The following is a 26,367-nucleotide window of genomic DNA, read 5'->3' on the forward strand; positions in this document are numbered from 1 at the left end:
TAAATGTACGTGATCGCTCAACACTATTTTAAGTGTACTACATTGTATGCGTAGAAGAGTGATGAGCGATCACATATACTCAAGAGTTTCGCGACCGATCTAAAAATACATAACCCTAATAAGAACGTCTGGCTCTTAACACCTTCCTCGAATTCCAGCTATTACCTTATCTAGACTAGACCACGTCCTGCAGACCATTATCATACTTTACCTCCAAATAGGGGTATATAAAAACGTTACCACAACTGAAACATCAAGTGTTCCAATTCTATATTCATCAGTGTCAAATAGAACAAGTACCAAGAGCCATGGATAATACTAATATGTAAATATTCGACAACCAAAATGTCGTTAGCTTGCAAACTTGGAGCAATATTATTGTTGAATGCTACGAAAATTTTGCCTATAAACCATGGAATTGTTTTATTCACGTCGCCTTAGAATGTATTACTATTCTCAGTGGGTCCATTTAATTAATAATGTCCAATTCGAAATACCCCTATATTTATTTAAGACTGCAATTTATTAATAGGTCTTCTACCAAATACCTATGCATGCACATATGTACATAGTAATTGTATGCATACATACAGTATCTACCCATATAAATAGGATGAAGTACTCTAGCGTTATCTTAATTGCTTTTGATTACATGAAGCTATATTTGTATTATTCCAAGAAAGCTTTTAAAAAAGCTTGTTTTTAACAAAATTCACTATAAATACAACAATAGACTCATTTATATCGAAAGTATCCGACGGAAATATTCATATAGTATATATTTTAGTAACAACTTGACGGTTAGAAGACGTCCTCTTTCCTTTTGGTAGTCTTTGTATGAAACCAATATCATGATATTGGTAACGCTACTGTTAGTATATATTTTTTCTACTGTGACTGCTCTATCGCAGTCCCAATCGAATGGCTGCCTATATAACCTGCCAATGCCGACAAAGCCTGATCCTGAGGATTGTGTTGGATATTTTGCACTTTACGATAATGAATACATACAACAATATTGTCCACCAGGTGCAAAATACAGCGATGCTTTGAGTTGCTGTATAACAGGGCGTTGCCCCCCATGCAATTGTCAAACAACAACCACAATCTCGTCAGACTCTACAACTTCTGGGAATGATTGTAGCAGTATCGAAACAACTTCTGGTACTGCCAGCAGTACAATAAGTGACTTCACAAACGATTCTACTGAGGAAACCACAGGTTCCTCTTTTGAAGATAGCAGTCCTGAGTCCCCTCAGTCATCTTCGACAAGTTCGAGTCCAGCGGATTATTCCACTGATACTTCTCCTAATAGTGAAGACACAACGAATTTGTCAACTGAAACAACGCTTATTACAAATGCTTCAGATGGCACCACTTCCACAACAGAGGTCTCCAGTGACACGTCAACGAGCCAAGGAACTTCGACAATGACAAGTTCGACCAATGGTCAGCCGGAAACATCTCCAACTGTTTCAACTGATTACACGACAAATACTAACAACCCCATAACACCACCTGAGCCTCCGGGTGGGGAAACCACTACTAAAGATACCACAACAGATTCAACTCCAGCTGTGACTTCCACAACGGAGAGTACCACGGATCTTACAGCGACCACTACATCCTTAGCGCTTACCACAACTGATTCTACTCCAGCTGTATCTTCCTCTACATATAAGACAACAACAACTGGCCCAGCGCCACCATCATGCGAAAACTTGAAAACAGGAACGTTCCTTCCAGATCCAGTTGACTGCAACCGTTATTATGTATGCAGTTATGGACAAGCCATACTGATGCATTGTCCGCCGACACTTTGGTTTGATGTAAAACTAAACGTGTGTAATTATCCTGAAAAAGTAACATGTGATGCGAGTGGTCGTCCTGAAACATCTCCGGATTTTACAACAGCTACTACATTCATAACATCTACCACAACTGATTCTACTCCAGCTGTGACTTCCTCAACGGAAAGTACTACGGTTCTTACAACGACAACTACATCCGAAACACCTACAACATCCCATTCTACTTCAACGGAAAGTACTACGGTTCTTACAACGACAACTACACCCGATACGCCTGCCACAACTGATTCTACTCCAGTTGTGAATTCCACAACAGAGAGTACTACGGATCTTACAACGACAACTACACCCGATGCTCCTACCGCAACTGATTCTACTCCAGCTATATCTTCCTCTACATATCAAACAACAACAACTAGCCCAGCGCCACCATCATGCGAAAACTTGAAAACAGGAACTTTCCTTCCAGATCCAGTTGACTGCAACCGTTATTATGTATGTAGTTATGGACAAGCCATACGAATGCGTTGCCCGTCGACGCTTTGGTTTGATGTAAAACTAAACGTGTGTAACTATCCTGAAAAAGTAACATGTGATGCGAGTGGCCATCCTGAAACATCTACTACGTTCATAACATCTACCACAACTGATTCTACTCCAGCTGTGACTTCCTCAACGGTTCTTACAACGACAACTACACCCGAAACACCTACAACATCCCATTCTACGCCAACTGTGACTTCCTCAACGGAAAGTACTACGGTTCTTACAACGACAACGACAACTACACCCGAAACACCTGTAACATCCGATTCTACTCCAGCTATGACTTCCTCATCGGAAAGTACTACGGATCTAACATCGAAAACGTCTACCACAACTATATCTTCCTCTACATATAAGACAACCACAACTGGCACAGCACCACCATCATGCGCAAACTTGAAAACAGGAACGTTCCTCCCTGATCCAGTTGACTGCAACCGTTATTATGTATGTAGTTATGGACAAGCCATACGAATGCGTTGCCCGTCGACGCTTTGGTTTGATGTAAAGCTAGACGTTTGTAACTACCCAGAAAATGTAACATGTGTTGCGAATCAGAACTGATGCTGACTTTTGTGAGTATTTGTCGATAGTATGTACATGTATAATATTTTTTCCTAATTGGAATCAATATATTAATGTGTGTGTTAAGTAATATTATTATTGAATAAAATTATTATTTTCTGAACTCATTAAACTCGAAAAAATATATTTAGTGTCTGTAAGTACACACCAGCATCATACATATGCGGATAGGCACAGTTTCTACCATTGCTAAGAACTCTATTCAAGATTCTTTGTTGTCGGATATTGATGCCCAGCGATTTTGCATATTCGTATGTATATACAAGTATAAATATAAATAAAAAAAGTTATACTCTGAGAATTTTATAATTGAACACTTCTTTGGACGGACTTTTGTTTGTACAACTCCATTCAAAGTTTTATTTTCCAAATATCGTCCGCTCCCCAACAGAAGATCTAATTTCACCAAACTGATAGCAATGATAAGTAATGATGAGCAGTTGATAAAGAGAAGAAAATTGATTTTATTAAAAGGTATTGATTGTACATAATAGACATAAGTTGAAAACTTCCGATATGATCGACCTTAGGACGTACATAAGTATGTATGTAATAAAGCTTATGTTCACTCAGGCTCCGCATTCAGTTAATGGAAGTTCGTGAAGTTGAAAAGAATTGTGTTGAGTTGAAATAAGTAGTACTAAAAATTTCACTTGCTACAGATTTCTTAACAATTTTAAATAAAAAGAATACAAATACTAAGAAATAGAACAAATCGTTGCTTCGTTTTGGCTACAAATTTGGATGAAATGGAGAAAATGCGATATCAAATGATTTTAATGGCATTCATTTTAATGTTACCTTACTTACGCGTAACAAACGCGGAAATATTTGAAGAATGTGAAAATGAGCCCGATGATACATTTGTAAAGAGTTCACAGAGTTGTCAAATGTATATATATTGTAATGGTGACGATTCCTATTCAGGAGAATGCGATGAAGGTCAATATTTTGATGGTGACGCTTGTGACGATGCGGAAAATGTTTATTGCTTTTTGGATGACATCGGCGAGACAGATCCTGAGGACCCGGTTGAATCCGAAGAGCCTGAAGACCCAGAAGAAACTGAGCCAGCTGTTACAACGAGACCAACCGCTGCAACAACGACCGAAATCCCACAAATAACCACCAATAATGATTTGAGCACAAGCACTTTAGAAGCGATTGTCGTTGCGCCAGTAGTAAGGGATCACTGTCCCACGGTCGAGGATCCACAAACAATCGTATTCACGGCGAATAATCAATCTTGCACAGGCTATTATCTTTGTTATCACGGCCAAGCCATTGAAATGCGTTGTACGGATAATTTACACTTCAATATACATACCGCTAAATGTGATTTTCCCGAAAATGTGCAGTGCATGGTGAGTTTTCATAAAGACAAACGTACATTATTAAGTACACAATTATCGTAGCACAATTATTAAGTGCGAATTTACTTTAATAAGTTTATTACACATATTCATCTAATTGGAACTAAAACTGTACAAAGTAGAAAGCGACATAGACTTTACCCCGCACAAACCTAACTCATCATTAGCATTTAGACTAAGGTTCATTAGTTTGAGAAGGTGTTCACACCCACTTACGCTTCAGAGCTTTGATAAAATCCGATTTGCGGAAAGCAGAGAATTATTCACACTTCCGGAAACTCCTTCGAGTTCCGGAAGCAGTACAGTGGTACGCACACCATAGCCAGGCCATTGCAATGCGACGACAGCACATAATCACTTTATTTGTTTTAATATCCATGAGCGGCTCCTTAAGTAAAACCAATTATATAAGCTAGTGTATATCATAGTTTTCAACTGTCAGAAGTTATAGTGACCAATAATTTTGACTTTGTTGCTATAGTACATAAGTGTATTAAAAATGTATTTAAACTTAAATTCCCATATTTCGTTTATCCAGATGGATCGACCAAATGCGAATAAATGTTTACCACAGGTCACCGACTTCTTTCCGCATCCACAGAAATGTAATTATTTCTATTACTGCATCAAAGGTTTTCTAACGGTGCAGCAATGCCCTTTTTATTACGGATGGGACATTGAAAGGCGTGCTTGTGTGCTTCTTGACCAGGCAAAATGTTTTGAAGGCTCGAGGCGTACATGAAAGAGGTGGATGCGCAAATTAACCATAAATGCACATGTACTTATTTCGATATCGATATTAACAATTGCCTTAAATAATAATTTATGAATCTTTAGTTCACACATAAATATGTACAAAACTTATTTTCTATGCAAAAGTAGTGATTTAAATATATGCCTAGATGTAAATAAGACCGAATAGTTCGAACGCTGTTAGATAAAAGAATTGAGGAGATGTAAAGTTAGAGATTTGAAGGTATTCTGACGCATCGCCAACCATCAGTCATTCCGTTGGAATTTCATTTTAGTAGAGTGATCGTTACGTTCAATTTATGAGAACATATCGACTATTTATATTTTCCTATATTGCATTTGCAATCAAAATGAAGTTCAATCTTTACGCATACACAGTTACAGGCATGTGTACATCGCTAAAATACGTACGAGACATCAGATAAAAGCCTGTTGATAAGCGCCATCAAGGCTTGTCGTGGAATTCGCGTAAATATTTTTATATATTATATGTAGGTATGCATGTGAGCAAATAATTTGCAGTAAAACAACGCACTAGTCAAATAAATTTACTTTACAATTAGGACGTGCTTCTGGATTGAAATTGTACTAGTCCGAAACAGCCAGATTTGTATGGTGAGTTATTGTATTTCACCTCAAGAATTTTATAAAATGAAGTATGCGACATAATACACATTTGAAGTATGAAATAATGCTTACGGCTAGTCGGCTCGGAGTCAAAATCGACGTCATCACAGGCATATCAACATACTCGACTTTGTTAATGAACTCGGGCTACATTACATGCGACCATAAAAAAAAAAAAACGTTTTCATTCCCCAATAAAGAAAAATGGACCAATGGCAAAGTGATCGACAGTTCCAACGGCGAAATCTACATATTCATCGATGGACCAAAGCGTGAAATACGTACAAGAACGGGCTTCTTCTGTAGTAATCTCCCAAGCTGCCACAGAGGTATGCGGATTTCCAGATAAAAAAAAAGGAAAAAGGTGATGAGACGCTGGAACATTATCTGTGCCAATGCCCAGCCTTCACCGTACCAGACGGGTCAAAACTCCAACTTAAGAGACATTGGATTTTTTACGGGTCATTACAAGACACCTACACTTAAGGTCCAACTTCAGATAAGCACAATGGGCCTAATGGGCCTAATGGGCTAAGTGCGGCCGCCTGCGGTTTTGCGGTCACGCGCTTTCCTTTTCAACAAATCAACCAACCACCAGAGGTTTTGTTTCACAATTGAACTAAATTTGTGTACCTGCTTCAGAATCGCTTGGAACTACTTCCCTTCGGAATCGGATAATTGACATAGCGCAGGGCATCACAATGTAAACGAAAAACGATTATTCATAGGTAAAAAATAAAGTTAGCTGAATATTTGTACTTGAAGTTTATAATAGTTGTGAAGTAGCCTCTCAAGAGATACATGTTTATTTTGTTCTGAATATTACAACCTACTCGAGATTACACAATCAGTAACGGAAGTTCTTGAGAATATAATCAATCAATTTTTACATTTACTCTTTTATACATATACGAGTATATGTACATACAAACGTAAAATACCTGGCTTCACATATATGTATATTAATTTTGAACATCCGTTTAGATAAAGAGCAAATTGCAGAGTGGCTAATTGAAAGTTGCCTCTTTTTACAAATTGTTACAATTTATTACAGTTTACTTACATATGTATATACATAAATACACGGATATGTAAGTACATATATGAATGAGCAGTTGGCCCCTAAATTTCCGCGCATGGAATTACAGCGGTAAGGCTGTTCTTGATATCAATTCTTATGCAGACCATTGTAAGAGGTGGCTCTTCGTAAATTTCCCACGACAGTCGGGTCTAGGTAACCAGAACGGACTCGTATTCTTATCTAGCCAAAGACAGTCAACCATTCCTCGAATTTACAGAATTGCGTTTCAACGTGAAAAGCTGCAGCATGCATCATGGTTATCGCCGGATCAAAAACCGAAATCGATCATAAAGGCCTGGGTATTTGGACTGGAGTTTTTGTTGTTATTTCCCATAGTATAATTTCAAAAGGCATGCATACTCTTATAGATAAATAAACTCAGATTTTTGTAAATTGAAAACATGTTATTGGCAATGTGCAGATAGCATAGGTTTGGAGAGATAGCATACTTTCTGTCAAATTATTATTTCATGTATGTTCATACATACCTACACTTATGAATGTATTTATATGCATAAACATACAAAAATTGAAGTTTATTGAAATCACACAACACTCTGAAGACAATCTACATACATTATCGAAATGAATGCCTTTGGCACCACTCGCCCATCCGTCGGTTTGAATTCAAATTGTTTAGTTGTGCCTAACACATCATCCACATAACACAAGATATATTTATAAATTTCGGAAAAATATCTAAAAACTATTGAAATAATAAAAATGTCTAGTCGTCGATGGTATTATGAACTCACCGCGCTTTTGATCTATTCTTTCGTAATGGATGTTTATAGCGACACCTATGAGGCATGCGAAAATAAGCCAAATTACGCATTTATAGCCAGCAATACGTCTTGTAGACATTACATATATTGTGGTGGTGAGGAATCCTATGAGGGTGAATGCGCAGATGGCGATTATTTTAATGAACTATTGCAAACGTGTGATCCCGAGCAATTTGTTACCTGCCAGCTTTACAACACAAGCAGCCCCAGCCCCAGCTCCATGCAAACGGCACCAACCCAAGCTGCAATGAACACAACAGCCAGTTCAACATTTTCTTCTACAGTAATAGCATCAAGCCCGTCAGCACCAACACAAACTACGAGCAACCAGACCAGCTCTGATAACACGAGCACCACAAGTGCGTTGAGTGAATCTATTGCAACTTCAGAGGCTCCGCCCGTAACGAAGGACGCTATAGCTATAATAATAACAACCGAATGTCCGTTGACGGATAATCCAAATCAAATGATTTTCGTGCCACATCCGAAAACTTGTTCAGATTATTTTATTTGTTATCGCGGCCAACAAATGGCAATGCACTGTTCTTCTATGCTCCATTTTAATTCAAATACCGGAAAATGTGATTATGCGGAGAACGTTCGGTGTCAGGTAAGTTTTTAGGTTTTTGGTACATTTAAAATCGCTATTATAATCGTACTTGTATCATTGCGTAATGGTGGAATACGCTTCACTTCAATCAGTGAAGGAGAAAGGGGGGATCGGTGTCAATTTCTCCCGGACCCGGAGTTCTCAGGGTGTCATGGTGCTCTGCAACATTGATTGCAGTTTTCTTCCCCATCAATTCACTACAATCATTCTCGGGCTCAGCTTCCTTTCTACGCCCGGAGTCATCAGAGGGCTAGCTGCTCTCCAATATTTATTGCAACTTTTTTCACCAAAAATTCAGTATAGTCAACCTCGGGTTTCGGTTTTCCCTTTATGGCCCTGACTTTGTTTACTGTTTTTCCTAAATTGTTTTGATTTTCAGTAATTTCAGTTAGCACATGTCTTTTTTTCTTTATTGATTATTTTATGTCTGAATTAAATGAAAACTGCATCATGCATCACCTTTACAGACTGTTTTCAGCAATCCAAGAGAGCAATGCCAGCTACATACGACCGATTTATATCCTCATGAAACGAATTGTAACTACTTCTATTCCTGTCGCAATGGCTATCTTTTGCTGCAGCAATGCCCCTTTAAATATGGCTGGGACTTTGAACGACGTGCATGTACGGCGCTTCAGCAAGCAAGTTGTTACAACAGAAGAATAATGCAATGATTTCAATAAAACATATTTATAACTTTATGTAATAAAGATGTATTAAAAATTTTTGCACATACATAGTACATATGTATATGGTAATACGAATTTTAGCGAGTTACATTTATGGGAACACTTGGTGGGTTTTTGGGATGAAAGCCCAAATTGAATTTGAAGTATAAATACATATGTACATCAATTGTTGCTAAGTAAGGGACATCAATGGATGATGGCCTAAGTGCGGCCACCTGCGGTCCGGCGCTTATTCGCCTCTCTTTTCAAACTCCACAACCAAGGGGCTTCATGGGCGATATTGGCCAACAACAATTTGGATCTACAATTTCGGCAAATTATAAATATTTTGGATTTTTAAGAGGGACAAACGCAGACTTCATGAATCCCGACCAATCGGCGACTGCGAAATTGCTATTCAACGTGATTCAAATGATTTTTTTAAATGTATTTATCATTTGTGTGGTTGCGTGTATAAGTCAGATATTTAAATATTGAACGGAAATTGAAATGTTGTAAAGCGCTATTCTCTTTTTTCGATATTACCCCTGATATTATCTTATTTTGAACGATGTCTGCGGTTTATTAGCATAAGAATACTAACACTAATGCACATATACACACATACATACATTTTTAAATTTAACCGCTACTGTGCGCTTACACCGTTATATGTACAACTTAATTAATTAAAAAATGTATATGTATATGTATGTGCGCATGTAGATATATCGCAATATCTCTTTGTTGGGACTCAAAATTTAACATAAAGTTAGAATATTTCACGTGGTGTAGTGCAAAGCACGCAAATTCACTCACAAAGAGTTTTTTCTGCGTATTTAGGAAGTGCCTATGAGAATCCAGTTCAAACCGATGGCACCGCTCAAAGGTAAAACAAAACATAAGTGCATGAAAATTTACGAGACTGTACATAAAAAATCGTTTGCTTTTAATCATTGACACAGTTGTGTACATTTGTTTGGCCTGGACAACAATAATACAACAGTCCCAATCATATACGTCAAATTCCATAATACCGCCTAAGAAAGGGCGTCAAAATAATATATGTCTAAACCACACCGCTGGAGAATTTGATAGAAATCCCGATGATTGCCGGTCATTCTACTTGTGTTTGGAAAATGGACAGGCAGTGATGGCGCCCTGCCCGCCGACTATGCTTTTCAATGCGGTCAGTAAACTCTGCGACACTGCCGAAAATGTCAATTGTGACATTTCCATACCAAGTGCCAGTAATAACAATAACACTAATAGTAATAATAACGGTAACACTGATGATGATGACAAGAGTGAAGCTTTAAGTGCTTCCCGATATTGTGTCTCATTGCAAACTGTGCAAAATCGCATCGTTTTCGTTGGCAGCAATAGTAATTGCCAGCAATACTTCATATGTTATTATGGGCAGGCGGTGTTGCAGGAATGTAGTGCCAACTTACATTGGAATAAGAAAATTGATAAGTGCGATTTGCCCGAAAAAGCTGGTTGTGAGATGTGGAACGGCGACGTCGGTATCGGTCAGTACACATCCGTCAACGGTATTGGTGAAAATGCCAATACTGCCGATGCACTATCAAATGGAAGTGAATATGGTGCACAATCCACAATTTCTGAACTAATCAATTGTCCAATATATGGACAACATGTATTTCCGCATATGTCGCGTTGTGAGTATTTTATTTACTGTATCAAAGGGCATGCTTCATTGCAGAAATGTCCTTTTTACCACAATTTCGATATTGTGTCAAAAAGCTGTAAATGGCGCACAACCGCTGTGTGTATTCGAGATTTAAATATTAATTTGAATAAATTAATTGCTAAATAAGCTGCAACTAGTAAAATTTGTCTTATGTATGTATATTGTCTGTATGTGTGTACGACTGATAGAATAGAATATAATTTGAGGTTTGAACCGCGATCTAAAGTCTATTGGGCCTACTACTCCAACACTCTGATGAATTCCAGAAACTTGCTAGGGGCTATTGAGATGATGTGGTGCCTATCCACATAAATGCTCGGAAGTTTCCGTGCGACTAGTAGACGGAAAGTTAATCACGCCTTTAAAACAAGCTAAGTTGTAACCTCCCAATACCAACTTGGAATGAAGCATACCTATGGCTTGCTGACAGTACAGTAACAGTAGATTACAAAAATTATTTATTAGTTTGCATTTCATAAAAGTTTACTTGTTTTGAAATTAAATTAAACATAAGTATGTATGTAAATATGTATTTGTACATATATGTTTCAATATCATATGCATACTTGCAATAAAATTCCTTTAGATACACCTGCGTAAGAAATAAAATACTAGATTGGCTACATACTCCTATCTGGTTTAGCATTGGATAATCACAGTTAATCAATTGCATAGATAAGACAGCCGTTATAAAAGGGCCTAAGTTTAGGTAACGTTATGTTAGTTACATATATTCTTGCAACTGATCCGTGCCACAGTAATATGATAGGTGATTCATTAAATAACAAAATAATGGAAGTTATTTCATTTTTATAAATATTGTTCTAGAACTGAAAATATTTAAATTCCTTACCATCGTTTTTACGGTAACTACTTGGTGCGAGGGATTTTTAAATAGCACGATGACAGCTCCACAAGATTCACAGCGATGTTATGACAAACCTTATGGTTATAAGATTGCCGATACAACTGACTGCGTTGGATATTTTATCTGTCATGGCGATATGGTCATACAACAATATTGTCCCCCGGGACAGCGCTTTTATGCTTCCTCGCAAATGTGTCAGATTGGAAAATGTCCGCCTTGTGATTGTGAGATTGATTGTAGCAATGCTCCTGATGGCACCCTATATGGCGACTGTATGCATTGCCGATTCTTCTGGGAATGCGTTAGTGGCCGAGCAGTACATCGCTTTTGTGAGCTTGGTAAGTGGTACGATCGCGCTAAATACGTTTGCAATTATCCAGTCTATGTAAAAAACTGTGCAGCTAATCAAGATTAGAAATAAAGTATTTAAATAAAAACAAACTGTATATAATTATTTGAATCTATTGCTGCAGTAGATTGGATATATTCGATACCAAAAATACATTTTCCCCAAAAATATTCATTTGCATTATTATGTTGATTACCAATGTGAGTAAAAAGCAATTTTCGTTGGCAATATTGCTCTGTAAAATTATCAAGATTACAACTATTGCCTGCGGAGACTAAATGTTTCGGCGAACGTCAAACATCATTTCTCATGAACCGATACTGAATCCCATCGCTTAGTAAATGTAAACAAAATTAATGCGGCATAATTACCAATAGCTTTTAAAAATATAAAACTTGATGAGTGACCCAAAATGAAACAAGAAAATTGTGCTGATAAAGAAACGATAGAATATACACACACCACTGTGCCTTCATCAATGAGAAGTCCTTATTGGAAGTATTTCGGATTTCCTGCTGATAGTACTAATAAAATATTGACTCGGCAAAAAATTATATGTACGATATGTGGTACTGCCATTACATACAACAAAAATACATCTAATCTTCGTACACATCTTATATCGCGACACCCTGAGACTCTGCATCAAATGCATAATCATCAAAGACAGCGGAACCTAGAGTTCTCTAGTAGTTGTGACATGGCTGATGCTGGTGATTTTAATAGTGCCGCTATAATGAACGAAATGGGAAAGGATGAATGTAACTCGGATAAATTACACTTACATAGAGAAAGTAATAAGGGTGATCCTAATGTCAGTAGTCTATTAAAAATAAGACGTCTAAATACAACGAATGCACAAGAGCTTAATGTGGAGCTAATGGCTTCCAATGGTCTAGTAAGCCGTCCGCAGCAAAATGATTATAACCATGAACATACAGTAGATTTCTCAGCTGTTGAAATTAATTGTGGTTCTGATTATCACTCGGTAACACGCGACAACAAGGAAATCGACAAAGATATGCATGAAGCGATTACAGAAAATGAAACCAGCTATGAATTTTTAACTTCGGAAACAGAAAATGATTTGAAAACCGATGAAAATATTGGAATTAATTGCTCCAGTGATTTCAATGTTGGGGATATGAACCCCGACGCGGTTGCATTAACGGAAGATGAAGCAGTCATAATTGACAATGAGATTTCTCAAAAACCGATGTTTGTATATTGCAGTGACTCATTGCCATGCTCAATTGATTTGACAAAAAAATCAAATGTAATAACTCACAATGAACTTCTTGTAAATATGTTGGTGTCTGATTTACTGCCGCTTAACGTGCTTCAAGGTATGGGTTTCAAACAATTACTTAATACGATAGGTTTTGTCAATGTGGATAAAGAGCCAGTTGAGAGCAAAATATTGGCCGATTATTCAAAAATGAAATGTGCACTTAAAAAATACATTGCTTCAAATTTGTTGCAACAAGATAAACCCTATTCATTCAGTATTGAAAACTTTAAAAATAATGAGGGAACCGACATAATTAGTGTTTATGTTAACTTCCACATTTTTGATATTGAATACAAATTTGAGAGTATTTTATTAGAAGAAATTGTTTGTAGCAAAAGTACAGATTTAATTCGCTCTCTACAAGACTTTGATCTTAGTCGTTGTGCAGCTATTGTAACAACTAACGCAAACAACTCAATTGTTAAGGAATTTGCACTCGCGAATGGTAAGAATTAGTGTAAACATAATTATTATTTAATTTACTTAATGAATTTTTTATATAGGTATCGAAATAGTACCCTGCGTAGGGTCAATGTTAACCCGGTGTATTTCTTTGATCTTCCAACAAGATGTGGTATCTGAATTATTTCAACAGATTTTTGAAATAAGTGAGGTATGAACATTTATGTATATTACGATATGAGTGTGAATTGTCAATAGTATAATAATATTAAATAGTCTAAACATTTAAAAACTATATTTAGAAAACCCCTTATATCATTGATGTGTTTTAGAAGAATTTAAACTTATCAACTGTGAAATTATATTGCCCTTGGTGGAAACTGAAACTTCTTCAGGATTTTTTGGATAGTCCTTTAGCGGCAGATGAAAAGTACAAGAAGATGTCATCAGAACTGGGAAGTTTCATTACATATATTAAACCCTTAAAGGTACACGCATTCGCAGATATCTAATTTTCTTTGAATAAGAGTTTATCCCTTTTTAAATAGATTACGTTTGATACAATAAACTCGGAGCAAATGCCGTTCTGCACACTTGTGCGTCCGTTGGTAATGCAGCTATTCGATGAACATTTTTTAAAATTCAATACTAATGACAATGCTTGTTTGCAATCGGCGCAAAAAATTGTTAGTTCTGAGTTACGTAGTAGGTATGTGAAACAGTTGACAAATATATGCATATATGTGTTCAAAATATACTCTTTTGTTTTTGGATATTTAATTACAGCATCGCTGGATGTTCATTTTTTTCTGAAGCAGTGCTTTTTGATCCACGATTTCAACAAGATTTCATTCAATCCAGCCCACAGCCAACACTACCGAAACAAACCGATAGTTTTGGCAGCATTCATCGTACAGAAGTAATACTGTCGGTTTATAATCGGTATCCAAATTTGGTTAAGGAGTTAAACTTAAAAGTAAAACTGGAACAAAATCACATAGGTGCCTCGTCACAAGCAGTATCAAAATCATGTTGGTAACCAGAAGAATATGCGTATTTCTTTTAGTAATCTTATTTATATCTTGCAGGTTTACGATCGTTTTTCCAGCGTATTAGCAATACCGCCGGTGAGACGAATCTTCAAAACATTAACAACACACCTTCCAAGCAATCGCAGCCGAAAGTCGCTATGGATTTGGAATTGAATCGATACAAAGGCGAACAAACGTTAGATTTAGAACTATGCCCTCAAGTTTGGTGGCAAACACATTCTGAACGCTACAAATTTCTGCATAAAATCGCAAATTATTATTTGAGTGTGCCGTGTTTAACACCACGGTGGCTGATGAGCGGCCAAGAGGAGGTGGAAGTAATCAATAGAAGCCAGTGGTGGCAAAAAAGTAAATCACTGCAGTATCTCCACGCAGCAGAGAAGTGCATATGGTATTTGCATTACAATCGTAGTATATATAACAAAATGATGGCCCAATCAACTAAAAAGCAGTCTGCGTGAAAAAACTGAAGTTGGAAAAACTCGTATCATAATGATATATTTCTTTTATGTAGAACAATAGCTAATAGGGAGAACGCATTAGAATGGAAATTCAAGATATTAAATTTGGCTAAATCCGAGACTTTTCAAATCACTGACAATTGTCTTAGGCATATATTAATATATTTACGGAATTTTTTCTACTAAATAATTTTAATATATGTATATTAGATGTATGTATTAGAAATGTAAATGTGCTTTATTTTGGCCATTTTGAAAAGCACGGCAGGTTAAGAAAATAATTATTTATGTATTTCAAAGTAACGGTGGTTTCATTTATTCAAACAAATGAATTAAATAATTCTGTAGTATACATATATAAAATTGTTTATTTGATATTTCTTTAATTTTGAAATTGTTATAAGTATATTGTAAATACTTTGTTCTGGTATGTTTACATAGAGGACTGAAAATAATTAAAATTAGTATTCTATATTTGAAATTTGGCTTAATTGGTGTTTTCATCCTTAACAATTTTACGGCAGCATCATCCTTAAAAATTCTCACTAAATGTGGTACAATTTCAGAAAATGCAGAAAAGAAATTATATTGCTAATAGGTTTTCAATTCATGGTAACATGTATCATTTACATTATTTTATTAAACTATTTTTATTTCTGTATAGCCACAAAAATACTTTGTTGTTATTGTTCGGAGGATATATTGTATGTACTATATATGTATGTATATGCATACATGGAACTCGAAACGAACTTGGTAGAAAAGTAAAATATAATACTTTATTTTACGTTTTTTTTGTTTTGGTGATTTCCCTTTTCATATTGTGATTTTCTATATATTGTGCTCTATAAATTTCAGTTGCATTTATAAAAACGTTCAATTTCTATGAACAACAGGTTCATCAAAAAAAAGAGCGTCCAAATAACTTCATAGGTAACTAACGGGCAGTTGTTGCATGTTGATACAATTATATTTTCATGCATATTTTTTACAGCTAGTGGAGACTTTTACGATTTTAAAGAGACATGAACTTTTTGTTTACTGATAAATAAAAATCTGTCCTTATAACTTCGAGTTCCAAAACCTTTTTAATCTGTCAAATTTTAGTATGAGTTTTTTATATTATTTTGGTTTAGTAAACCTTAAATTTTTTTATCCGTAAATGAACGGAACATCTTATAACGAATATGTATAAGTTTAATTATAGTCTGGGCACTAGTTTGAAATTGGGAGAATTATTGAATTTGATCTTAAAATGCTTTCAGCTTGATATCGAGTAAAATCACATTTATAAATACATCTCTGCTAATATCAATGAGCTGACAAGACTTATTCATTGCTATTTGCTTTTCGCGAATTGTTCCAAACAATCGTTTAAGTTCTAAAGTATTTATATAAATAAAAAAAAAAACAATATGCTACAATCACAAAATATGGTTACAACGGTGATGTGTTTGAAATATTGCTTACTGTTTTAATCCAGTTTTTCATGTTCGCTTTTTAATGCGAAAAAAATGTTTTCTATATATAAATTTTAAGTGTTTGGGGTTGAAATTAACTGTAACTAATAATTTTTTAATAATAATATTTTAAAAAATGTGTTATGTTTACGTATGTAGCGGTTCTACGTAATTTGCGGGGTAAAGGCCAACACGCCCATTCATGCGCCCTTTGCACCAACCTTGCTCGTCTTCGTCTTCTAGTTTCTCAAAGACCTCACCTTGATGATATAAAACGGACATATTATATAATCATATGTACATATAAAAGGGGCATATATAGTCGTATGTATTTAAGCTCCAATCCTATTACCTTGTTTAAATGTCAGCTCATCATCTTCGGCTCCTTCGTAATCATATAAAGCCTTAACTGGAATACCTTTCTCGCCATTATCCACTAACACATTATCACCCTCATCCCATTCCTCCTCTTCCTCGAAGGGATTGACTTCGGGTTTGCCGTTACCGTTACTAATAGATAAATTGTATAAAATATGCTTTGCCTTACACATTGAAAACAAAATAAATTTAAAAAGGTTGCGCCCAACTCTCATTTGACGACGTATACCTTTTTCAGACAGAAAATTACATCTTAATAAAGGTGACCGTCCTAGGTACCCTTATTATAATGGAACATATCGCGACTATTTTAAAAATATCTTATTGTATGTTAGAAAAAAATAACTTACGTTACGCTTGAATTGCGGTTATTTGTAGTTGAGGTTGTACTCAAACCTTTCCCTTGCCCCGCAGCTGTGGACCCTGTTGCCGATGTTGGGGAAGACGAAGACTCTTGTTGGATGGCCTTTCCACTACCTTTGCTTGAATATGATGCATTTTTCTTTAGGCTATTCGTATTATAATCCTAAAAGTAAATTTAGGGTCAACGGAAAACTTGTGCATATAACATAAATATTAAACATACATGTGGGTCTTCAGCGACTGGTCGCTGATTGATGAGTGTAATTGGTGCTGCCGGAAGTGCCTCCTTTGATTTGCTACCCTTTGCTATATCACGGAACTCCTCAGTATACTCCTAAATTTTTATGAACAAATTTTAATCAATAAATGAATATCCAGTTTTATGTAAAAGCCGAGTAAATACCACAAATGCTGGCCAATTCATAGCCATATTGACACCATGATTATTTGACCACCATTTGAGATCCTTTTGTTGGTCCGCATTATTTATGGTATGGTAGAATTCTTCATATATTTGTGGTAGACTATAATGTAATAAAATTTATCAGCTAATGCTTAATCTAGCGCCCATAATAAATAATACCTACCATTGCACCTTCGTGAGGTCCAAGCAGGAGTGTATGTTAAATAGGACCTCTTTGAAGAACATTAACCGAGTCCTCTCCATGGCTTGGCACTTTTCAAACACCGACGTCATATCCTCGATGTATACCGAATTATATTTGGTAATCTCCCCGATAGCTTGTTCGTATTTCTCTCGACATTTAGCCACTTGATCTTTAGTTTTTTGAACGCGATCATGCATTTTTTTTACCTAAATGAAAACGTTTTATATAGACATATACATACATTAAATTTTTAATTTGCCTTATATTAAAAATGTGCGATGTGAATCTCGTCAGATCAATGGAACTAACTTAAAGATCAGACAAATGCCGCTTTTCATAACCTCTTAAATACTCATGTTCATATATTAAAACAATACAAGTCATTGCTTTTGTCATTACTTTAAAACAACTTTTAAGGCGGTGTGTGTTGGTATCTGAGATAACCAGTTACTTATATCTTATTGTTTTTTATATTTTCACATTTCTAATCTATTACTCACGATGGGCATTGCGACATAATGTTAACGAATATGCGAATAAAAAATTACTCTTATCTATGGTAAATAGTTAAAGAACGCTGAAAAGCTAATTAAGTAACTTGCACACAGTATGTGTTGAATTGGAAGAAAAAATTAAAATATTTTAATTATATGTTTGAGAATGAAAGCCAATAACGGATACCATATCTAATTTCATTAACCAAAATAACCATTTTAAAGTTTCTATAAACATTTTCGATAGTTAATGAACACGTTTTAAATATGTTTTGATTACTTTTTGTACTTTTAGTATTTGCCTCAAAGTCTGGATTTAGTGAACGTTTGTGGAGTTTCATCGTATACATGCCATCACTATTATCAAATCTGATAAACAATCTAAGATGCACACCTACCTGGTCTGGCGATAATGAGCTATCTGCTGTGGCATTCCGTTCCTGATTGGTTGCACTACGTTCTGTTTTACAAGCAGCGTGATAATCAGACTTTGTCTTCTCTACTTTAGCTAGTAATTTAGCCCAAGGTTTTTGAGCCTTCTTAAACATATCCTCCATATCCTTACGTTGCTTAATCTGCATTAGCGTATGATGGTAGTTGTCTTTCTGCCAAGATTTTATTTGGCTGTTTACATCGTTACAGAGGTTTTCTTTTATTTTTAAATGCACGTCACTGATGCGTTCAGCTTCCGTGAGTACACTTTTCCAAGCGGCTTCCGAAGTGCCATATTCGGGACCTAAATTATAAAAATTTAGTAAATATTTATAATTTTATGTTTTGCTACGAAATTTCAAGACAATGTGGTCCCATTTAGTATATAAAGTCTAAAGTCCAAATGAGGTATTCAGATTTTCAGTATAAAACTAAATATTTCTGGCAATTATTAATTAGCTGTTGTTATACTGAGTTAACAGTCATTGACCGGATAAAAAATTCGGGTCTGTACCGGTTATCTAGACCCGACTGTCGTGGGAACGGCATTTAGTCTCAACCCTTTAACACTCTCTGTGAAAGTGAAAATAGTCGGTTCATTTCCTTCTATACAATTAAGTACATGTGCATATGACTGTCTATGCTTTGTATTAGCAATCGATTTTTGAAACCTTTGCAATGATATTTTGCAGCAAAATTCAAACGTAAATTGGTCATAACAGACTCTGCGTAAAATACGTATGTATATAAACATTTAAACAACACAGAATAGGTTATTTCAAAAGCTTACGAACGAGCAGTACTACAAAGATACGATTTTGCATCTAGGATTACACCAGATCTTATCTCGTATATGCTAAGCAATGACAACATGCTTGATGCCAATACTAATTACATTCACATAACGATGACATTTCGCGAATAAACGTTTGAATGTTTACGCTAAAACTTGAATTGCTTCCAAAACATGAGCTCATCTGAACAATAAAAACATTTAGGCACAACTAAAGCGCGATCGCCTATAGAAAACAGAACAGGTAAGGGACGTATTTAATATGCATCATTTGTTTAGTATTCGTTTGATTACGGCTTTGTCGAAGGTCATTGTTTACGAATTCCATGCATAAATACTATATGTACATATGTCTGGTAACATTAGTAACTCAAACATTACAATATATTTTTTCAATATAAAAGTATGACTTATTCTCCATCACATAAGCTAAGGCTTTTAAGAACGCTTTCGATAGCGTTGTAAGACAAAAACAACATATACTGAATGACCGAATTTGTATCAAAGTTATAAAAAAAAACCGCGAAATATGACCTAAAAATAGCAACATGTAGTAAAAATTAACAATAAAGGCAAAGAAAAGCCAACATAATACAATACCATTTTACACAACTAGCCTTAGTTACAATGAATACGTTCGAGATATATAGAGAATCTTTGCAGAAACAGCAAAAATAGCATATCAAATGTTTTGATTGGCAGTTCTTTTTTGAGTGCTCTACTTAAATAAGTACAAATAACTACCAAACCGTATATAATAATCTAAGCATATATGACACTTGGTATAATAATAGCAAACAATCATAGTAAGTGTTTTTATGTTTGCTCTCTGGAAGTATGTTCACAGTAATGTCTACAGTTAAGAGAAATACCTTAGCGCTACCGGAACGATAAAACCTTTTGTAGTAGGACCAGATAATTTTTTCCAGTTAACAATCGCATACATAATAAAGTATCCGTTTACTTTTGTTATGCTAATAAATATAGTTACATCCAATTACCTTTTTCGATTAGCTCTCCCCATTTTTTCGACCATGCACGCAAATTCTTCGCATATCCTTTTTCAATATCGGCACGTTCTTGTATAAGTGTCTGCAAATCATTGCAAAGCCTGTTAAAGCGAAAGCAAAGTTGTGAGTTGATTGAAAATAGTAGAAAGTAACAATGACGTATCCGTCTAACTCACTTGTAGCCATCTTCAATTCGTTTAGTGGTGCGCTTGTAGTTACCAGGCTCCCAAAAGGAGTCACTACCAGCCTGTAAAAGGTGATCATCGCTGTGATGCGACATGACCTAAAAATGTACAGAAAGATTCTAGTGAACATTTTTTTTGAAATTAATTTAACTAATACACATTTTTCGAAGCACATTATATCAAATAAATGCTGGTAACTTTGCTATATGCGCTATCTCCACACTTTATTTGCGATTTAAATTTAACATTTAACTCAAACCGGACAGATAACTAAACGTACTACAATTGTTACACGGGCGTGACGCTCATAGATATGTAAGCATTAGGTAAATATATCTCACTGACGAAGCTACAGCTGCAGCTACAATATTACCGAACGGCGGGATCGCTATTTTATGTCAATTAACTGCGCTCGCACTTATAAAAAGAGAGATCAATAAAGAGCGCTTTGCTTAGCGTTTGGACGAGAATGTAAATTTTCCATATACGGTTGTTATTTGTGTATATTATTTTCTGCTTAATTTGTTAAATGATGAGCATATGCTTACATAAGAAAGATTAATATTTTCAGCCTTAAAAGCGGTAAAATATATACACATATGGCACCTGACGCGACTGTATATTTTATTTTAATATTTCGATTTACTTTACGTTGTGGCGAAACAAATAAACGAGGAATATAGAAGAAAATTTCTTTGAAATGGAAAGCGAAATAAAAGTTGAAGATACTTTATGGTATGCACGCGTCGGGTTGGTGCCCCAAAACTTACTGACAGCAACGATATCATATGCGAATACAAAAAATCGCAGCCGATGTAGTCGTGGAATTCTTGTTATTTTTCTATTACTATGTACTTACCTGTCTAACGTATACTTAACTCAGTTGTATACACACTGCTTTGACTTTGGGCTTCTTGTTTCGATAAAATTGCTGATAGTAACGGAATACTCTTTCCAATACCTATTCTCTTATATTAAGATCTCTTTTAAATAACTTAAAACAACTATGTGTACAAACACTGATTGATGTATTCCAATACTTTGGGGAGCATCTTTTTGTGCGCTTCTAATTGGATTGACATATTGGCACATTTTTAATGATACTAGTACACATTTTGAGTTGATAACATATGTATGGTAAACTAAGAATGTTCGATGAAGGATAGTTAAAGATGTTCATACCTATATACACATGTATATACATTGCAAGTAAATTTAAATTGGCGTTAGAACTTCAAATTAGAAAAGCAACATGTCTGAGCAATTTAGTTTGAAACATATATGTACAAATAAGTATTCGACCAAAGCCGGCTTCCAGGTAAAAATTCGAAATTTAAAGAATTTTGAGAATAAACTAATCTAATTGGACAATCATTGGTTCTACGCTACAGGGGTACTGAAAAACTGGAAAAAAATATCCAGCATTGTTTCTTTATATTTTATTTTATCAGTTGCTTTATTTAATCTATATCGATTTTATTAATAAAGATTTTATGATTTTTGAAAACAAAACTTTATCGTCTATCCACATTCAGTTAAACCATATTTTGTGATTGTTGTTGCATCGTCAGAAAACATTCCTGAAGTAACTCGATTAAGAACCCCCATTTAAATAAATAAATGTTCTTGACAAATATTTGGTAGAGGCAAAAAAGTTTTATGTTTTGTTGTTATGTTGAAACTCTTATGTTTCAATAATTTACAAATTACCCGTGTTCAGGTTGTAGATTATAAATCTTATTGTATAAATTTTGGGGAAATGATGTTTTTCCATTTATGTACAAAACATCAACATTGTTTATGAGGAACAGATTGAGCAAATTAGAGACAATGATTTCTACACTGCAAGCATTGATATATATATATATACATAGATAAACATTTCATTTTTACAGGTTTAAAATTGACCATTTAGTAAAATATTTTTATTCCGTATACCTAAGTATCAAAATAATGCAAAAAATCGCAAATAATAAGGAAAATTGTGTACAGGCGTCTTTGGAAAGGAAACAAGATACGGACTGTAGTGAGAAGGGTCTACTTACTTGAATCCACTGAATTCTAAATACTTTGTGGCAATGTGTTCCAAAATGGAGTAGCAGCAATATTTTTTTATATGTTAAAGACACTTGGATGGACACTGTTGAAAAAAGGCCGCATCAATAATTTTAGATATTTTCTTTCACATACATAAATGAATGAGTAACACTGCAATAGACAAATCTACAGCCTGAAACGGTAGCAATATGTCGATTTATGCCTAATTATTCCTTGCCCACAAGGTTCTTCGCAAGTTTAGAAATATCCATATTTGTAAATAAGCAACTATATTTATATTTTGTAATGAGTTAGAGTTAGTGACAAGAAACACTCCCTAAAACAACAGGATCTCGCTTTCTATTTTTCACAACTTACGTTCCGTTTTTGCGTAAAAAAATTATTTGTTTGTCTGTTGAAAAAACGATTGGAATTAATATTTACCTACTAACAAACACACAAAGTAGTTGCACAACAGTTATAACTAAAATTAACACTTATTTTTTCTAAAATATATGCGAAAATCTGCGAAAAAACTCACACGCGAGCACAGAAACGACATCGACCGAATTTCACAGCAATGAAAGTAAAGAGTTGCCAGTCGGCAATATTTCGACGCACACATTTAAAAATGCATTTAATTTTATTTAAATTATAAACATGTACTGTTAGTAACCTAATACAATTCTTATATGTATTAACAATTGATCTTTCATACATAAAAGCCTCATAAGTTGCATGTTGTATATGGGTAGTTTCCGTGGAAGTTCCTTCAATGTATTGAAATTTTGAGGGACATCGCATATAAAAACAACACGATTTTATTCAAATTACAAATACCTACGCAGCAATATTGCTAGTACTCTGCAATATGAACGTCAATAATTATTGCCGGCGGAGACAAGGCATTAAGACTTCATCTTTCCGGCAACATTATAGTATTCCAGGGTTGATCAGGAATCAATAATTTATTTAGATTACGACAATTTTATATACATATGTACATATGTATATTCCAGAAAACTTGTTAATGCAACTTTTAATTTAAACAAAATTAAAATGGCTATGCAAGCAAAGTGACAGAACCCATACATTTTCTTTTCTTATATTTCTATGGAAATTAGTAGAAATGACTTTTGAAAGCAGACAAATGTTTGTGAACGACTACCATTAACACGTTAGTAAGTTTAAAATTTAGTGAGGTCACCTCGTGACTTTCAAATCACATCACATCGAGTGGGAGATAGTCACCTAAGTACTGGCTAGGGTTGGTGCCTGCTTTACTTATAGAGCCAACTGACATTCAGCATTCTCTGCAGTCACCTCGTGACATACATACATATCAAATCAAATAGAGACGCGAGAGTCAGCTCAGCACTGACCAGTCACGGTGCCGTCTTTACTTACATACATATATAGAGCCAGCTGGCAGCCAGCTTACCCTGAAGTCACCTTATGACTTCCAAATCAAATTACATTACAGCATGAGAGTCTCCTAAGCACTGGCCAGGCACGGATGCTTAGCTTCACGTGAGGTCACCTAATGCCTTTCAAATCACATCACATCGAGGTGTGGGAGTCACCTAAAAACTGGTTAGGCGCAGTGCCTGCTTTTCTTTTATGTGCTTAGGTCAACTGCCAACCCTCCAAATCATGTCGAACAATATTCTGTTCTGTACTTTGTGGTCTTCTTGCTAATTACGTAAGAGGCGTAAAGTATAAAGAAGCTGATATTAAATAATTAATAAATAAGTTACCACAAGTTGTATTATATATGAAATACCATTGATATTTCCTTTATTACCTCTACAAATACTACAATTTAAATGAATGTTTGCGCAGATTACAGGGATTTATTACAAGGCGGGCAATGCTATTTTCCATCGCAACATTTGTAGGTAATTAAAGTATACACACAGGCCTGCGACTTTTCATCAAAGAACTTATCGCCACTGCACCGCTTCTTTTCAATTTCCTCACCATTTTTGCAAACCGTATAGCTTCTGCAATTGTCGTCAATAGTTTGAACATCCATGTCACCCCGACCTTGGCATCGATTATAACTGCAATCCGATTCGGTAGGATCAGTACATGATGAGCTTGTTTGGTCGAATAATTTGCCAGCTGGACATTGCATAAAGATGGGGCTCAAGTCATTTTCCTTTCCATAATCACGACAGTAAAAATAGCCACGACATGACACACCATCGGAATAGAAACCTTTGCGATTTTTACAATCAAATGTTGGCACGCAAGGATATTCCGGTAACTTTGTTCCACAGGCACTAGTTTCGACATCGAAGTATTTTGTGCATTTTTGGCTTACACTCTTGCCATTTTTACATTGGTAGTAAGTACTGCAATCTGTTGAATTACGGTAATTCGTGCCGTCCGGTACTAAGTCACAAATTTCTGGTATAATATTACAATAGTTCACATTTTCAAAATCGCACATTGATTTGGCTTCATTGAAGTAATAACCATTATCACAATAGCCCTGCAGTGGTTGACCATTGTCACAGTAGAAATATCCCTTACAAGTAGATGGGTCGGTTATCCATTTACCATTAATATTTAAGCACCGATTGCGGCAATAGTCGTCAACATCAGAAAGTTTGGCTTCTAAAACACAACTTTGTGCGCTGCGATCAAATTTTTGCAGAGATGGGCATGAGTACATAACACCCGTAGAGTTGGAACAATCTATATATTCTGTGCATGAGCCGGGATTTCGAATGCGCGTGCCACTCTAAGGAATTGTAACGACATACGATTTTTGGATATTAACTGAGAATATAAAGCATGTATAAAAACATTTATACATACCTTGAAAAGACTACACAATTCCCTTGGATCGGTTAATGTGGTTACACATGCGCCAAAGTCATTTAGGTAGAAGAGCAGATTAAGTATAAGTAACGCTGTAAATTGTATAAACGTAAGTAAGTGCACAAGTGCTGTTGTGTTAAAGTCGTATTATCGTTTACATTTCCTTATCACACAAAAGATTAGAGAAAAATTTACCGATCGTGAATAATTCGACGCTCCAAGCGTAATCCCAAATTATTTTTATTATATTTTATTTTGAAAAAAAATGTTCAAAAATATCTTATTTTCTGTTAAACAAAGAAAAAAAAACAGGAGAATAACGAGAGATGTATTAGAACAGATCGACTTTTCTGAACAACTTTGCCTTAGGGACTAAGTTTCTAAAAACAGTGTCGAACCAACAATTTTTAAGGCGAAATTTATGAAATCTGAAAATTCGGTTGTATGGGAGATCAGTTATTCCGACAAGTGATCAATAGAATATGAAAATGCATCTACGTATTAAATTTCATTAAAATATCTCGAAAGGCAAAGTTGTTCAGAATGATGCTTCGAAAATTTCCCACATACGCGATTTTTCCATTTTTTGGCTCCCTGTAAATCAAGAAGCTCTAATGTGTATAGCGTTGAGATCTCTGAATATCTTATGCACAAATTCGTTCGATTTGGTTTTAATAACTTTTTTGTAATCCATATTTTGAAACTTACACTTTTTTAACATTTTATTAATTGCATTAAATATCAATTAACAAGTTAAGAAGCTATTTTACCACAGTCCACCTAAGAACTTTTGCTTACGATG

The 26,367-nt window shown here is 35.2% G+C and overlaps 5 protein-coding genes across 9 annotated transcripts; 3 read left to right on the plus strand and 2 right to left on the minus strand.

The window, feature by feature from the left end:
* The first annotated feature begins 742 nt into the window (after positions 1-742).
* On the plus strand, positions 743-10,681 carry LOC120778426. The gene is made up of 6 exons (XM_040110208.1): positions 743-2,918; positions 3,629-4,306; positions 4,854-5,049; positions 7,618-8,171; positions 9,683-9,728; positions 9,805-10,681. The coding sequence occupies exons 1-6, from the start codon at positions 852-854 to the stop codon at positions 10,677-10,679; spliced, it is 4,416 nt and encodes a 1,471-aa protein (XP_039966142.1). The 5' UTR covers positions 743-851; the 3' UTR covers positions 10,680-10,681.
* Positions 10,682-11,111: 430 nt separating this feature from the next.
* On the plus strand, positions 11,112-11,836 carry LOC120778427. The gene is made up of 2 exons (XM_040110209.1): positions 11,112-11,149; positions 11,368-11,836. Exons 1-2 carry the CDS (start codon positions 11,112-11,114, stop codon positions 11,834-11,836), a joined length of 507 nt encoding a protein of 168 aa, XP_039966143.1.
* A 244-nt stretch (positions 11,837-12,080) lies between these two features.
* LOC120776423 lies at positions 12,081-15,068 on the plus strand. 2 transcript variants are annotated; one of them, XM_040107068.1, is made up of 6 exons: positions 12,081-13,506; positions 13,565-13,674; positions 13,796-13,951; positions 14,012-14,172; positions 14,250-14,494; positions 14,552-15,068. In XM_040107068.1, the coding sequence occupies exons 1-6, from the start codon at positions 12,183-12,185 to the stop codon at positions 14,974-14,976; spliced, it is 2,421 nt and encodes an 806-aa protein (XP_039963002.1). In that variant the 5' UTR covers positions 12,081-12,182; the 3' UTR covers positions 14,977-15,068. The 2 variants fall into 2 exon arrangements, with proteins under 2 accessions (XP_039963002.1, XP_039963003.1); XM_040107069.1 differs by having other exon boundaries at positions 13,799-13,951.
* A 240-nt stretch (positions 15,069-15,308) lies between these two features.
* LOC120776424 (protein kinase C and casein kinase substrate in neurons protein 1) lies at positions 15,309-23,316 on the minus strand. Of its 4 annotated transcripts, XM_040107075.1 has the most exons (11): positions 23,181-23,316; positions 22,745-22,839; positions 20,691-20,797; positions 20,506-20,615; positions 18,678-19,015; positions 17,765-17,991; positions 17,581-17,701; positions 17,401-17,511; positions 17,165-17,340; positions 16,789-16,946; positions 15,309-16,696 (listed from the first exon to the last, which is right to left on the minus strand). In XM_040107075.1, the coding sequence occupies exons 3-11, from the start codon at positions 20,792-20,794 to the stop codon at positions 16,584-16,586; spliced, it is 1,458 nt and encodes a 485-aa protein (XP_039963009.1). In that variant the 5' UTR covers positions 20,795-20,797; positions 22,745-22,839; positions 23,181-23,316; the 3' UTR covers positions 15,309-16,583. The 4 variants fall into 4 exon arrangements, with proteins under 4 accessions (XP_039963009.1, XP_039963008.1, XP_039963007.1 ...); XM_040107074.1 differs by lacking the exon at positions 22,745-22,839; XM_040107073.1 differs by lacking the exons at positions 22,745-22,839; positions 23,181-23,316 and adding an exon at positions 21,248-21,467.
* Positions 23,317-24,499: 1,183 nt separating this feature from the next.
* LOC120776430 (peritrophin-48) lies at positions 24,500-26,341 on the minus strand. The gene is made up of 3 exons (XM_040107083.1): positions 26,274-26,341; positions 25,563-25,657; positions 24,500-25,485 (listed from the first exon to the last, which is right to left on the minus strand). The coding sequence occupies exons 1-3, from the start codon at positions 26,284-26,286 to the stop codon at positions 24,610-24,612; spliced, it is 984 nt and encodes a 327-aa protein (XP_039963017.1). The 5' UTR covers positions 26,287-26,341; the 3' UTR covers positions 24,500-24,609.
* Between the last annotated feature and the right edge of the window lie 26 nt (positions 26,342-26,367).

The sequence above is a fragment of the Bactrocera tryoni genome, chromosome 5, assembly GCF_016617805.1.
Source record: "Bactrocera tryoni isolate S06 chromosome 5, CSIRO_BtryS06_freeze2, whole genome shotgun sequence".
NCBI classification, from domain to species: Eukaryota; Metazoa; Arthropoda; class Insecta; order Diptera; family Tephritidae; genus Bactrocera; species Bactrocera tryoni.